We start from the raw sequence: 16201 nt of genomic DNA, 5'->3' as shown, positions 1-16201 counted from the left end.
GTATTTTGAACTTTATTAAATGATGTCTGGCATTGAAAGATGATGAAAATATCCCATCCAGTGCACCATCTCAGATATTATCATCTAATTTGTAGCCTATATTCACACTCAAAGCCTGAAATCACACCTCTTGAGATCTGTCATTTGAAGGATGGAGTCAATTGTAGTGGGCAAGAGTTTGAAAGGGAAGTTGGGAAAATTAGTGCAAATGAATTTCCCAACTTGGAAGTTTTAAAATTCACTTTAGTTTGAACGTCACTTTCAAACTAAAATGATGTTTAACTGGAAGATGATATTTGCTTTGTAGCTGTGCAAATGAGGTGAAATGATTGTTAAGCAGAGAGAGACTTTTAAGTCTGTGCGCGGTGAAATGAATCTTAAGGGAGTGTCTTACAAGTTGATTTTTGCACACATTGTTCCACAATAAAGGGAGAAAGAAGCACAAAAGAGAGGACAAGATGACTAGGTAACAAGATGCTTCCTCAATGTGGGCCCATTTTGAAAATGGGTCAGGGTTATCAGGATGCATCTAGTATAAAAGAGCCCTAAAAGCTGCAGCCCAGTTGTACATTTGGGAATTTTGCAGTGCTAAGCCCCCCAAATTTTTTGGCTTTTGAAAATGTTTTTTTTTACCTATATGCGGTGTATTGCCATTTCAAACAAAGTCTAAAAGACTATCAAATTTTGAGAAAAAGGATTTGGGAATAAAAAGGCGCAAGCATTGAAACAGATATATACATTTAGGTAAGATATTCATCTTCACTACATTAACACTACCAATTATTGAAAGGGGCAAGAGTTTCCTGTGCATAAGGATTTTTTTTATTAGGTTCTCTATAGTTTTATGAAAAAGACTGGAATATTTCCTGGTTATCTTGATTCCAAGATAACCGGTCATTGACCACCATGAATTGGAAAGAGTTCCTGGAAATCTGAAGGGCAGCCCTGTTAACAGAGAATGCACAAATTGAACTTGTAGTCTGATATCACACTGAACTTTTTAAAGATAAAGGGCATTTGTGGGATTGAGGAATTGGCTCTGGATAAAAGACCATAAGATCATCTGCATAAAAGCGTCTGCTCAATTAAATGTAAATACAGCACCACCTACTGTTCGCAGTCATATCAGGGGATCCCTTTGATATTCTGCTTTGAACAAAGAGAGATAGCAGGATCGATCACTGTTGTGAATAGGAGGGTGGGAAGGGGCAACCATGCCTGGTACCTCTATGTAACAGGAAGGAAGTTCAAGAAGTGTGGTTGGTGCGTACGGTGACTGTGGGAGATAGATAAAGGATGCTTACCCGTTTGATAAAGTTCCGACCAAATCCAAAGCGACTGAGTGCAAAAATTAAATAGTCCCACTTGATACGATCAAAGGCTTTTTTGGCATCAAGTAAGATCACAACCTCTGGATCGTTTGCTTTTCCAGATGGGGGTGTGTAGAGAATGTTAAAAAATTGTCTAGTGTTGAAAAAAGAGTGCCTGTTTCTAATAAAGCCAGTTTGATCAGGGGAAATTATCAGTGGGAGGGAGGTTTCTAGACATTAAGCTAAAATTTTAGCTGATATTTTATAATCTGAGTTTAGAAAGGGAATTGGGTGGGAGTCAATCAAGGGAATCTTCATCCTTTTTCAACAGCAGTTTTATTGAAGCTTGATAAAGGCTGGTTGGTAATTTTTAGCATTCAAGTGACTCTGCTAATACCAATGACAGGAACTGGGTGAGGACATTAGAGAATGTCTTATAAAATTTGATTGGTAGACCAACTGGTCCTGGGGCCTTACCATCATCAAGGGAAGAGAGTGCAGAAGACATCTCTTATATCTCTGTCCAGTTCCTCCCAATTTGCCTGGTCAATACTGGGGATCTGCAAACACTGAAAAATAGTGTCAAATAAATTTGGGTTCTGGGCTGATGCAGAGGAATATATGGAGGAGCAGAGCTCCCTGAATTACTGTTACCTCCCCTGAAGAGGTAGATGTGTAGCAGAACACAGAACATTAATTACTGTCAGATCCTGACCGATCCTTTTAATGAAGTTACAGCTGCTGTGCAACATGCGTAAATAAGCACATCACTCTTTCACTTTAAAGACGCACTTATCGTTTCTGCTGCTGTGTGATGCTGCAGGTACAGTATTTATTTAAGTCAAAGGAAATAATCTACCGTGGGCAACACACAGAACATCAGTGCTGATGTTTCTGCAACATCCTGGATTACATTCAGTGACACCTGAATGATATTTATGTAAAATTCAGACATTAACATGTTTCAGACCTGCCTGAGTCACATCAATAGCTGTAACCTATTCTGACGGACATTTCAGTAGATTATGTTATAGATGTGAAATACTAGAGAAGTAAAAGAAGCGAAATTCATGGAAGTAGATTTGTGACTCTGGGTGTGTGCATTTCTACTAATTAAAGACATGCAATTTGAGGCATTATGGATCAATTTCCATGCTGACATGTGGAGGAAAGCCTGAAACACTGTAAAAAGTAATTTTATTGTTGGTAATACATCCACTGCCTGTATGCATCTTGTTATGTGCAGTACCATATATGCTAAATATGTTTGACCCGTTTTTAATTTAAAATTTCAAAAATCACCATTCAAAATTATTGTTGCTTTCCTCAAATTTAAAAATGCATTGAACTTATTATGTTCTCCTGTTTTTCATTAAGGATTAATCACACATTTATTAAAACATTTAATGTTTTTAACATTTAGATCACAATGATGAGGTAAAAGCATGCTGCTGAATCATCCCTCAGCTGCTGACTTTTCCCATCTGGCTGGATGCTCAACTTTCTGGAACTCCCTGATTCAGTTCAGCTTTTAGTTAGTTAGTTTGGAGACAGTTTGTTGTTGTATCTGACCGCACACAACAGTACTCTCAGGCTGTCTGACATGCGTGTTGTTTTGTGTGTTTGCAGCCTGTCAGGATGTCTGATCACCGAGCAAGGCTGTGCTTCTCTGGCCTCAGCTCTGAGCTCCAACCCCTCCCATCTGAGAGAGCTGGACCTGAGCTACAATCATCCAGGAGACAAAGGAGAGAAGCGGCTGTCTGCTGCACTGAAGGATCCATGCTGGAGACTGGACACTCTCAGGTATGGAGAGACAAGGAGGAAGAGCTGGAATCATTTTCTCTGTCAGAGCTGATCACAGATCTCAACTGAATCTTTAAGTTTTTGTTATTTTAACTGAAGTTTCCTGTAAATGTTGAAAGTTAAACCTGATTAGATTCAATCAGGGTTTCATAAAGATTGGGATACTGGATTCAGATTGGATAAAAGTCTATAAAAAGCCCAACCTCACATTTGAACAGAATAATAAAACAGTAGACTAGAGCGATGTAACGTCCATGTTTCCATGCTTTCAGGCTGCAGCCTGCTGGAGTCCGATGGTTGACACCAGGTCTGAGGAAGTGTAAGTGTGTTTTTAATTGATTCATGAAAACAAAGTAAACTTCAAACTATGACATCACTCATTCACATCCTACTGAGGATGAAGATAATGTCATCAAACAGATGATAGATCAATAACTGCAGCTGTATTGTGTCTTGTTGTCTATATCAGATTTCTGTGAACTCACACTGGATACAAACACAGCAAACGGAAAACTCAAACTGTCTGACAACAACAGGAAGATGACATATGTGGAAGAGGATCAGTCATATCCTGATCATCCAGACAGATTTGATGTCTTTCCTCAGCTGCTGTGTAGAGATGATCTGACTGGTCGCTGTTACTGGGAGGTCAAGTGGACAGGAAGGGTACATGTATCAGTGTCTTACAGAGGAATCAGCAGGAAAGGAGACAGTAATGACTGCAGATGTGGAAGGAATGATCAGTCATGGAGTCTGAACTGCTCTGATGATGGTTACTCTCTCTGGCACGATAACGGAGGAACAGTCATCCCCTCTCCCTCCTCCTCCTCCTCCTCCTCCTCCTCCTCTGTCTCTAACGGAGTAGCAGTATATGTGGACTGTCCTGCTGGCATTATGTCCTTCTACAGAGTCTCGTCTGACACACTGATCCACCTCCAAACCTTCAACACCACATTCACTAAACCTCTATGCCCTGGGTTTGGGTTTAGGTCAGGCTGGTCTGGTTTGTTTGGTTCCTCATTGTCTCTGTGTTCTCAGTAGGAGGGAGAGTCTCCTCCTGTGAGAGAAACTTTCTCATGTTATTTAGTACCAACCTGATCTCTCACTGGTTGTAAAAACAGTTTCTAAACCCAACATGGTTTCCACATGACTGACAGTCATATATATGCATATATGTATTGTTACATGGTCTATACATACATCTTAAATACAGCTGCTAACTTTAAAAAGGTTTCTAACTTTGGTTCAAGGTTTTGATGTTGTGGGTTCAATCCTCAGTCTGTCATTGAGCTTTTTCAAGTCAGACACACTGCTGAAGGTTGAACAGCTCCAAAGAAAAGTCTATTGTACCATCTGATTCTGAAGCTCACTGTGTTAGAAACTTATTTGAAGCAGCTTCTTTTGCAGTTTTAGTAACTTTCTGACTGAAGATAGAAAACCTCAAATGTTTTTTTTTTCCAACTGGTCCAAAGCTTTAGCTCACTGTGTTTGACAGCAACACTGAAGTTTAGGAGTTTTGGGTTCAATCCTGACTTGATCAGTCTTTTTTTTTTTTAAAGTCAGCAGCTGTATTTAAGATGTAAAACCCTTGGTAAAGGTTTAACCCTTGAGCCTCACTGTGTTTAATTATGCTACTCAAAGGCTTTAAGGTTCAATTCAGAGCTGCTTGGAGATTTTTTAAAGCCGATATCTTGAGTACTTAAGGACTGTCCTGGTCCAGTAGCTCCAGGTGTAGAGATGCCTGTAAGTTCAGTGTGACATTTTTGGGGTTGTGGGTTCAAATCTGCGTCTGTCAGTGAATTTTGAAATTGAGCCACATGACTGAAGGTTGAAAAGCTGACAAAAGCTAAAACTCAACGGGAAACCATAGCTCACTGTGATGGACAGCTGTGAGGAAGTTTTAAGGTTGTTGGTTTGATCCAACTTTCACTGAAGTTTTTTAAGTCAGACACACAGCTGGAGAGTGAAAACGTCATGAAGACACCTCAATCATCTGAGTGTATAGCTCAGTGTGTTAGACAGCAGGTTCACATTTTAGGGTTGTGGGTTCGATCCCACATCAGTCAGTGACTTTTGAACGAAATCACTAAGAAGTGAGATTGAAATCCATTGACTAAAGCTTCAAGAACAGTATGACTCTGTGGCGCAGTGTATTAGACAGCAGGTTTATGTTTTAGGGTTGTGGGTTCGATCCCGGGCCAGTCTGTGACTTTTGAATGACATCACTGAGAGGAGAGGTTGAAAAGCGCTCAGAGAAGAGCTGTGAGTGCGAAGGGGACCTGGTGGAGTGACGGCTTCGTCAACACAGATCTCAGATGCGTCTGCGGACGTGAGGTGGCTGGTTCGATCCCTCTCCTTCACCAGTAACTGGAGCAAAACAACTGTGTCCCACATGAGTGGGTAAGGGGGGGGGCCTTGTCCTCCCCCGATGTTCCGCAGGTATGTAAGCAGGGGGTTATGAAACAGGGAGTCCCATCCACCTGAGGTTTTACCGACGCATGAAGGTGCGAACAAGTTTTTAAAAATGTTGGAAGTCTCTTGCCATTGCATGTTTGTTGCTTGTTATGTTGTGTCATTACTAATACACAAAACCACCGCCTTCCTATCGGGGTAAAATGAAAACTTCTCAGATGAGTCGGCAGACTTGTGTTTGCTTCACATGTAACTGTGTGTGTGTGTCTGTGTCTGCTCTGTGAAACACTTAATACACCAGATTAACCAAAGACATCTCAGTTACCTTAATAGTGAAAACATTTATTTACTGACTTATCTTTAATTTTTGATTCAGATATTTGCACCTGCATGCTGTTTGGGGGTGGAGACTTTGACATTCCCCTACAGGTGTGGGATTGAACCAGTGATGTTCTATCTTCAAGCCCTCTTCTCTAACCTTTATACCATCAGTTCCCACCACCCTCCCCAAGAATAAAAGTCCCTCTAATGTTGAGTGAGACAGAAGTCCCACTTAAGCAAAGAATCCACCTACTTTGACTACACTGATTGATGACAAGAGATAGAAGTTAAATGAACCATTTGAATCCAGCAAAGAGTAGAAAACAGTTTATTTAAATGTTACCACTTGTAGGAGGAAGAGGTGTGACGTCATTGAAACACAGTCAGCTGTTTTACCCGTGAGAAAAAGAAAAGAGAGCTAAATTTATACTTCGAATTAATAACCATTAAATATTTCAAATTTGTAATACACAATATTATAAATGTAAAGAAAACATAGTGAGATTGTTGTATTTGTGCATTACTACTGCATTTTGGTGATGTTTAAACTGAATATAGCACTTTTTAAATGTTTTAAAAATGCTTTTTAAGTTACAAATGGAAGAGTATAAACACATGTGAGGCTTTAGGAGTCACGTCAGGGAGAGCACAGGTGAAGCTGATAACAGTAACGAGGCTCTGCTTCATTTAGATGCACCTGAGTTTGACGATCAGTGGTGGTTTATACTTCTATTCCCCCCCATTTCAATATATGTTCCAAATATTGTAGTTTTTCCCCACTACATACAATAATAGACATTTTTAATCAGTATATAAAGTAGTTGGTTGGTTAGATGTTGATGATTAGTGATAATAATCCAATAATATAATATATACCACTGACAGACAGAGGCCATTCTGCTGCATAATGTTCTTTATTTTTAATACTTCCTACATTTTACTGATAATACTTGTATCCTAATATACAAGAACATGTGGATTAATGAGAAATGAGTTTAGAACTGGAACAGGATGGTATGTTGGTACTGAAGAAGAGGATCAGCTTTGTCAGTTATATATTATTTTGTAAAACTAAAAATGAAAACTTCCTCATGGAAGATGTTGAAATTATGAAAATTATGAAATGATTTTTTTGCTCTGTGTGAGTATTTGGACGATGCCTGGTCAATAAGAAAAAATGTTTTATATAAGTAGCATTTATATTGTTTGTTTGTTTATTTTTGTTTTTTCTTACTACATACAGTCTGTGGTTTGCAGCAATGATTAATTTCTGTTTGGAACATGAATGTCACCACACTAAGATAAAAATTCATGAATTCATTCATATATAATTTAGTATTTATACACTGAGTGCACTGGTAGTTTTACTGATTTTCATTTTGTCAATTATGAAGACGTTCTGCTTTTCTTTATCTATTAAATAGAATTTTAATCATACTCTACATTAATATTATAATTTTCTATTTTATACTTCATCTTCACTACATTTCAGAAGGAAACTGCTGCTTTAAAAGGCTCCAGTCATTTCATCTCTGGAAGATGTCAACTACATTCATGAGTTTGACAAGTTAACTAATCTGTCTGGACTACAGTGTTGGATGATACTAATAGTCAATAGCTGTGTGTGATAACCTATATTTTATGCATAATGATGATGGCAGGTGGTGCAGATCTTCTATTATATTTTCTTAACTGCCTTAAAAATATATGATGTTTCAAATCTGCATTTTGCAGACAAACAAAACTATTGATCAAAATCTTGATTGACCCCAAGCTTGAAAGAAATTTAGATTTATATTTTTGGCTCAGCTCTGACTGCTGCACTTCTACTATCAGGCCACTAGATGGTGTCATGAAGCTGCAGTGAAGTGAAGAGCAGCACACATGATGAATGGAGGATGATTTACATTCACTGACACACTTACTGAATTTGACAGAAAGCTTTAGTTTCATTAATATATAGTAAATTCAACAACAATAAACAACATTTAAATAGTCTCAGTTATCTATTAGTCCTCTTTGATGCTGTTGTCACATTAATAGTGTGAGAATGTATTAAATTATTATAATCAGGGCACATTTAATTTGATACTTCTTTTACAGTTGATACAAACTTGTCAAACAGCAACAAATGTTGGATCTTAACCGTTGTGAAAGATTTAACATTGCAGATAAAATGTTATTTGATCTAAAATTCAGTTTGTTATTCAAGAGAAACTATTTTTTTTGCCTTTTTTTAAATTTAGAACTTAAACTCACCTCCTGTATAACTATAATAACTAATTATAAACCAAGAACAGAAGTGGACTGTGTGCATGTTATTGTAGCAACACTGAACTTCATGACTGTCCTCTGATTGTTCCTCCACATCAGTGGAAAATCATCTGATTTTCAAAGGTCGCCGTTAGAAACGTTAAAAAGTAGTTTGATATCTGAGAGCTGAAGAAAGGAATTAATCATCAGCTGTTCATTAATACTGTTGATTCCAGTAGGTCTATCAATAATTTAACATATAGATTTATCTTCCAACATGAGAGTTCTCCAAACTTTCTGCAATAAAAACATCAAACAGCAAGAAACAAACCCTGAAGTTACTAAAGAGAAACTTCAAGTATTAAACAAAGCAAACTTACAGTTAACAGTCCAAACAAGTCCAACAAGCAAGACAGTCATGTGACTGCATGACAGTCATGTGACTACATCATATGACTATGACAACAGGTAACACCCCACTCCAGGTGAAAGTGCTGCCTGTGTTGCTGGTCATCAGACTGGTGACACTGGGAGCTGCAGTGCAGACGAAGAAGCCGAAGCAGTAAATAGAGATCCAAAGAAAACGTGTTTTAATGAAATGTTAAGTGTTACATGAAGGTTGAGACACACTCCTTGGAGACTGAATATCAACTATTTCTGCTCCTGAATATCATTCACACTCAGCCAAATACCAAAGTCACTTTAATTGATATGTAGTCATTGATTTAGCATCACACTGACAGCTTTACAGGGTCAAAATACCCAATTTCAAGGACTGTATTGTTAATTAAGTCTGACTTTAGTAGTTTGTAGTTTTATTAGTATTATAAAGTTAAAACACCACTAAACTTTGATCAGAAATACTTTTCTCATGTTCGTTAAAAGAATATGATCTGGAAACTAAATAAAAAGCAGTTCAGCTGTTGAAGCTACGGTCTCAGAAACACAAAGAGACCAAATGTTCAGACCTACAACTCTAAACTCTCTGCAGAGTTTTCTACATCCTCGAGCCTCCTGGTTGGTTTTAAACTGTTTTGTCCTCAGAGTTTTTCAGTCTTTAAGTAGGATGTTTGTTTTCAAAAATCACAATACAACTGAGGTTTGAAACTCTGCAAGAAGCCACTGAGTCAGACTGCTGCTGAGGATTTACAGATTATTCATTAAATATTTGATTTCCTTGAACCTGCAACCTTTTCTTCACAGTTTAAAGTAATCGCAGCGTTTCTTTAATCGTTTTGTTTGGTTGTTGGTCTTAAAAATGTATCGATTATGAGACTGTAAGTGAAGACCAGTAATCTGCACATATTTTAATTTGATAAATGCCTGAAATAAATTATACATACCCAATAAATGTCTAAACTAATTCAAATTATTTAGATTTTCTAAATTTTTTTATAGAGCCCATTTAAAAACACGTTAACAAAAGTGCTTCACAGAGACTGAGAATTACAATTATTACAAATTACAAAGAATTACAATCAGATAAAAACAGAAAATTAATAAAAGTGTAGAATAAAATTAATCATAAAAAGAATCACATAAACTAAGCCAATGTTTAAATAAATATAACACATAATTTTTATAATGAATTACTATATTTTATATAATTTTTCACTCAGTTTTTATTTACAGACTACAAAATGGTTTCAGATCTTTTGAGGCAGTTTTATTATTATCCAACAGAATAACAAAACAGTGTTTCATGTCACTAAAACTTCACACAAACTCCCCCTAAATATTTTTATAACCCCCCCCCCAAAAAACACATCAGACATCCAGTGAGGTTTTATGACTTTTATTAAATGTTTCATCTGTGAATAAATATCTGAACTGCCTGCGACACTCAGTAACTGCCCAACATGAGCCGAAGCAGCAGAAATATACATGAAGAGGAACCGAGGACACCGAACACGTTTACATTCAGAAACACGTCAGTCGCAGCTTCAACAACACAAACAGACATCATATCACTGACGACAGCTGAGTGAGGAGCTGCAGGTCGGGATCAGCTCAGGAAAGGAAAAATTTAATCCGTATTGCTGATTTTATCTTACAATCATTGAGTTAATATTGCTAATTGCCTCTAAAATATTGCATTTTTAGGGGAAGTTTTGTGCTTCTGGGAAATTTTAATCAATTTTTTTGCACTCAAAGACATTAAATGAACAATTTCAGTGAAAGAATAAAACTGCTAGCAGCGGCTCCGGGGTTCAAGCCAACACAGACCGTTGGAAGTTGAAAGCTTCAAGAGCTTCATTAAAAAATATCCATCAAATCTGGTGATGTTTGGACAAACTATCAGTGATTTATGGCCAAATTTGTGCCAGGCCCAATGCACGAGTCTGATTTATGTTATGCCACGCCCATTTCTTTTTGCATGTGTAGCGCCCCCTAGTGGTCGATTTGAATGAAACTTTCAGGGTGTGTTTCAGGTACTTCTGTGAACACATCCTGCAGGTTTTGTGATTATCGGCCCAACGGTTGTTGACTTTAGTCTAAACTAAATAAGATACCAATAAAGCTTTTAGCAACTTTTGATAAGCTTGGTCCAATAATGATCAACAGAAAATTTGGTAGCAATTGGACCAACAATTTAGATTGGTTAGATTTTAATGTGTTCAAAAAATTCAAAATGGCAGAAAATCCATCTAGGCGTAAATGGGTGTGGCTTATATGTACAGAATTTTGTTTCTTAGACTTCAGGCTGATTTATGGTAGGTCAAGAAATGACATATATATATATATATCACAGGCACTGTCATATTGTGTCGTGCAATGTGATTAGGTAGTGTTACTAACGTCGCCATGGTGATTGTAGTTTTCACTGAACTTCCATATTGATATTTTGGTCTGTAACTTTAGATAACTTAAAACGCCCTTGTTTAATTATTCCTGGTCTGGATGAGTTGATGTGGAGGATAACGTCTGGTTACCATGGAGATGACTGAAATCTTTCACTGAAGCATGAATTGAAAACCTTGCATGACTCTTTAATTTCTGTTGAGCGACACTCATCAAAAGTGAGCGACCATAAATCAGCCTTTACAGCTCAAAAGTTGAAAATGTAAAGTTCGTTGTTATAGCGCCCCCATCAGGCCGACTGAGGTCATATTTCTTGGGCTTCACTTGCACAAAACCTCCAATCAAAGGGCAAAATCTCATGTCTCCACCATATATCATCTCATGAGAATTTGCACAAACATTTCTAAAGAAAAAGAATAATTAACCGGCACAAAAACAATAGTTTCATCCCTTCAGGCTCAAACCCCTAAAAATGAACTGATCCCAACCTGAAGGCTTAGAAATGTTTCCTGCTGCTCTAAAATTAAACTAAATGTGGATTGTTAACATCACGGTTTGCTGAACAGAAACATCCAAACCTCCATCACGCTACAGACACACAAAACCACCGTTCAGAGTGTGACAGATTCTCCTGCACGTCAGATATAAAAACTATCCGTCTGTGTTATAAAGCTCCTCCAGTTTTGTTTTTATTCTTTAAAATCTGTGGTGGAAACAGACCGAACCTTCCTGAGTCCTCAGCAGGAACAAGTGTTTACATACAAACCTTCACATTTCATGTGATACATTACAACACGTTTACAGGCTGAAAACTTTCTCACAGATTTGAGGTTACAGCTTCAAATTAATTGCACTCAAAAAACGATAATAGTCGGACTTTTGTGTCCTGCAGCTCAAACGTGTGAATAAACTGTGATGTTAAGTGACTGGACATGAAAATCCAGCCATAACTTTAAGGGTCAACTGTAGGAAAAAGGCTTTAAAGTCTGTTTCTGGTGGTGAGGGGACATTTGAGACCGAACTCTGCAGAACTTCAATGAAAAATGTTCAATTTTGAGCCAAATCAGCAGCTGTGGTGCAGACACAGATTCCCTAAATTCAGCTGGACATATTTGGTATTTTTGGAAACTTTGAGATCAACAACAAGAAATAGAAATAAACGTTTGAAGGCTGAAACATCAGTGAGACAAAATATCTTCTGTAGTTGAGTGCTGTTCCTTTGACAGGAGTTATTTTGGGTATTGAGACCTGTAAACCTGTGAGCTGTAACGTCTTTAACTTTAATCTAAAACAAATAACATAAAAGCTTAAGAGAACTTTAAAGCCCAAATATGTAACTTTTCTGCAGTAAAATGTGTAAAAACAACTAGAACTATGTTATATATTTTATTGAGTTGTGTACTTACATCATCCCAAATGTTTCCAACAATTTTCAAACCCAGAGAACGGTCTGTTTCATTTGGTCGCCCGTCAATGTCGTCATATCTCCTTTAACTTCAGCGTCGGCGTTGTGGTCGTCCGCCAGAAGCTCTGTCATAAATTGACTTTTTATCCCGTTTTAAGCCACATTTTCTTGATACACTTTTTAGATTTTGGTTGTTTTAAATTATATCTTTTAACAAGATCAAGGATTTTTGTCATTGGACATCTGGATCTTAAATTATCTGAGAATCAAGCTGAGCAGTGGCTCAACTCACAGCCCCGCTGGTGCTTTGGTTTAACGAGCGACCTTGTAAACTGGAGACTTTCAGCCGGATAACTCTGTGGTTATCAGCTGTTGAAAACATGAACAGAACCTTAAATTATCTTAAAATGAATGTTCAATACAGTATATATTCATCTGGTCCTCTTTGTCTTAAATTATGTAAATTAAATGTGTCGCCAACAAGAAGCTTTCACATTTCTTCACTTATTTTTGGGAAATGCTGAATGTTGTTGCGGTATATTATTATTATTATTATTATTATTATTATTATTATTATTACAGTATCCAAACTGATGGTAGGTTGGTCAAACCAGGTGACCACACACAATATTTAGCCACAAGCTGAACAGATTGGTTGAATATGGGCCTTGTTCCGAATGAAGATAACTATAAATCCAGATGTTTTATAGCTGCACTGCCAACTTATAGGTTATATTTTGTTTCCCACATTATAAGAAACATTACGAGGTGATAAATGGTTTGTGTAGATAATAAACAAAGATATAAATTGATTAATGTAAATTTGATAAGGCTTTTAGGAGACAGCGGCCAGTTAACACGGTCACTCGTTAAACCAAAAACACTGGACGTCCAGCGTGTGAAAAACACTGATTTTTAATGAAAAACTGCTTTATTCAGTGTTTTTGCTGGTTTAATCACCATGTCTGTTTGTTTTGGAGAGGAGGAGACCTCTGAGGATAACTCGACTCCCAGTAAAAACCTCCTGAATGACGAACACTGAAGGAATCCAGGAAGCTGACCGCAGAGCGACGTCTGTCTGAGAGAAACCGAACAACAGCGGTGGTTGTTTGACAACGAAGACAACAACTCCCATGATCCCACGCTACTTCATGACATCATCAAACCCCGTCTTTTGTTACTGTTTGGATTGAGAGACCCCTAACGGCTGAGACTTACATATTGTGCGTTTAAATGTTGTCGATCTTTACAGCAGTTCAGTCTTTCTGCTGTCACATCTGATATGTAGAAACACAACAAACAACCTGAACTTTGGCTGACTTGCTTACATTATTTCCTACTTTTTTCCTTTTAAAAAAAAACAAAATAAATAGCAAATAATCCAGTAAAACAGTGAAAAATAAAACTCCACTGAGGGGGAAAAATAAAAATGGCCTTTAGAAAGCAAAACAAAAAGTGTTTTAAGTCACCTTTACAAGTTTAAACAAGGTAACAAAAATTAATATTTGTGTCATATTTAAAGATTAAATACTGACAGTTTCCAGAGTGTCAGTGAAATCTACCTCACACACACACACACACACACACACACGACTACAGAAACTACAACTCTACAGCTGTACGTATTTACACTAACTCGGCCTCTGTGAGATCGTCTCAGGAATATACACACTACATGAATGTACACTTTATCTTAAATAGATAAATAAATATCAATGTTTACACACACACACACACACACACACCAATGTGTTTTTGGGGGGGAAGATACATTCCACCATGTTGTGATGATGAAGTGAGGAAGGTTTTTTTTTTTTTTTTAAACGAGGGCACAACACTTGCTGCTTCCTGTTTCAGAGTTTCGCGATTAAAAACGACTTCGTCCCTCAACTTAGCAGCCGCAGCTGAATTTACCCAGCATGCAGCTGGAGGCCGGTGACAGAGAAAAGCTAAATACAGAAGGAGAAATCCAAATAAAAATGTTTTCCCCTGTTCAGAGTAGATACAGTAATATAATACAAAAACAACACCTAGTAACAACATGATGAGGAGCTTCCACGCCGTTTCCTTTCATCTACGTTGTTTTAACTGATTAATCTACTGCACAGTTTATTGTCTGAGCTGATTTAAGTGACTTCTATGGAAGGTGGTTTAACTTTCTGACCTGATTTAAGATGTTTTCTTGTAGATTTCTTCAGATCGAACAGTTTAAGAGGGAATTCTTTGTCTGTATAGCGTCCAGGTGGGTTTCCCCCTCGGTGGATACCATCCATGATTTACGGGTTACGCTTGTTTTCTGACGTTTTCCATCAGAGCAGACCGTCCAGGTTCTTCTCTGCGCTCTGCTTGTCGTCGCTGGTTTCCTGAGGGCTGTACTGGGTGTGGTAATCACGGAGGATGGTCACCACATCGTGGTGGCCGAAGTGAACCGCCTCGTCCATCGGTGTGTTTCCCCACCTGCAGCAAACACACAGCAACAGTCAGAGCAGTTTATTCATATAAACACTGACTGCAGTTAAAGTCTTCAAACAACAGAAACACATGTTTTTCTTGCTGTAATCATTCATCATGTTCATACTGACCATTAGAAGATCCCTTCATAATGACCTTACAATGGAAGTGATGGAGAACAAAATGTACAAAAATGTATTTAAGAGTTTATCTGAAGCTAATATGAAGCTTCAGCGTCCAAATGTGTCAAATCAAGTAGATATCTTTCAACGTTACAGTCTTTTTAGTGCCAAAGTTCCTCTTTTTGTTACTATACTTCCACCACAGCTCAACAGGGAAACACAAAGAGGGAATTTGATGCTAAAAGCCTCATATAACTTTCAAATGCATTTTTGCACTAAATGATATTTGGATATTAGTGGATATTAGTGGACTTTTAATATCCAGTATGAACAGGAGGAGTGATCACTGTTCATATGGACACCTGACTGCTGTTTTAAGACACACTGGAAAAATTGTGAATCTGTCCTTTAACTGGGTTTGAAGAAACAGCTTCATCACCTTTATAATAAAGTAAAATTAAAGTTGATCTGATCTATGAGTGTAAGGTTACCTGTCTCTGGGAACCGGGTTGACTTTACAGGCCTCCAGCAGGAAGCGAACCACCTCAGCGTGACCTGGAACACACACATCACATCACATCACATCACATCACATCAGCTCCACAAACAGAAACACACCAATCACACTGATGTCTAATCAATAATCTCTTCTGTCAGTATTTTACCTTCAGCAGCTGCCACATGCAGCGCCGTTCTGGAGTCATAGTCCCTCTGCTCCATGTCCATGGAGGACAACGCAAACCTGGATGACAAATAACCGACAAAACAACTGTATAAGTACAGTAAAAAAAAACTTCCTCCACTTAACAAGAAGCAAAGAGCTCAAACATACAAACATGGTTCTAATTAAGCAAAATATGCACATAAATAAAGGAATTTATCAGTTTTGGTATTTTAAATCTCTCATCAGGAGGGAAGTTCTTGCTTTTTTTTTTAATTTAGAGAGAAAGCCACTGAGAATAAATATGATGTGTACCTCCTCAGCGCTGACACGTCTCCAGTATAAGCAGCAAACAGCAGATTGATCACCGACTTCACCTGAAACACAACAAGAAGCCGTTGAAGCCTGAAATGGTGAATAACTGTGGTTATTCAGTAATTGTCCGCCAGATGGCGCTGTGGATTCAACTCCTGCAGACAAGGTCATGCAGCAGCAGCATCCAGGCCGCTGAGGACACGGAGGCAGGATGTGACGCAGACTGACTGAAAAATGTTGTGCTGCCTGATAAAATGACGCTTTAGACTAAAAATAAACCACAACAAGAAGAAATGTAACAAGAGAAGAGCGACTGTAGCAGGTTTACATCATACTGCTCAACGAA

At 37.8% G+C, this 16201-nt stretch overlaps 3 protein-coding genes across 6 annotated transcripts in view; 1 reads left to right on the top strand and 2 right to left on the bottom strand.

The window, feature by feature from the left end:
* The window catches only part of LOC122976244, a 1153509-nt gene that overhangs the window by 691137 nt on the left and 446171 nt on the right, over nt 1-16201 (bottom strand). The window lies entirely within an intron of this gene.
* On the top strand, nt 2740-5171 carry LOC122976402 (stonustoxin subunit beta-like). Its single transcript, XM_044344850.1, has 4 exons — nt 2740-2747; nt 2940-3113; nt 3386-3432; nt 3583-5171. The coding sequence occupies exons 1-4, from the start codon at nt 2740-2742 to the stop codon at nt 4152-4154; spliced, it is 801 nt and encodes a 266-aa protein (XP_044200785.1). The 3' UTR covers nt 4155-5171.
* Nucleotides 9879-16201, bottom strand: part of LOC122976258 (glutaminase kidney isoform, mitochondrial) — a 34351-nt gene continuing 28028 nt past the window's right edge. For all 4 annotated transcript variants that reach the window (XM_044344652.1, XM_044344653.1, XM_044344654.1 and 1 more), the window contains 4 exons: nt 15856-15917; nt 15545-15621; nt 15371-15434; nt 9879-14763 (listed from right to left, as the gene is read on the bottom strand). In XM_044344652.1, coding sequence (XP_044200587.1) covers nt 14616-14763; nt 15371-15434; nt 15545-15621; nt 15856-15917 — 351 coding nt within the window. In that variant the 3' untranslated portion in view covers nt 9879-14615. The remainder of the gene's footprint in view (nt 14764-15370; nt 15435-15544; nt 15622-15855; nt 15918-16201) is intronic.

The sequence above is a fragment of the Thunnus albacares genome, chromosome 24 (genome assembly GCF_914725855.1).
Source record: "Thunnus albacares chromosome 24, fThuAlb1.1, whole genome shotgun sequence".
In the NCBI taxonomy this organism is placed as follows: domain Eukaryota; kingdom Metazoa; phylum Chordata; class Actinopteri; order Scombriformes; family Scombridae; genus Thunnus; species Thunnus albacares.
Note: the sequence above shows the minus strand (reverse complement) of the source record. Positions and strands in the feature narration are given on the sequence as shown.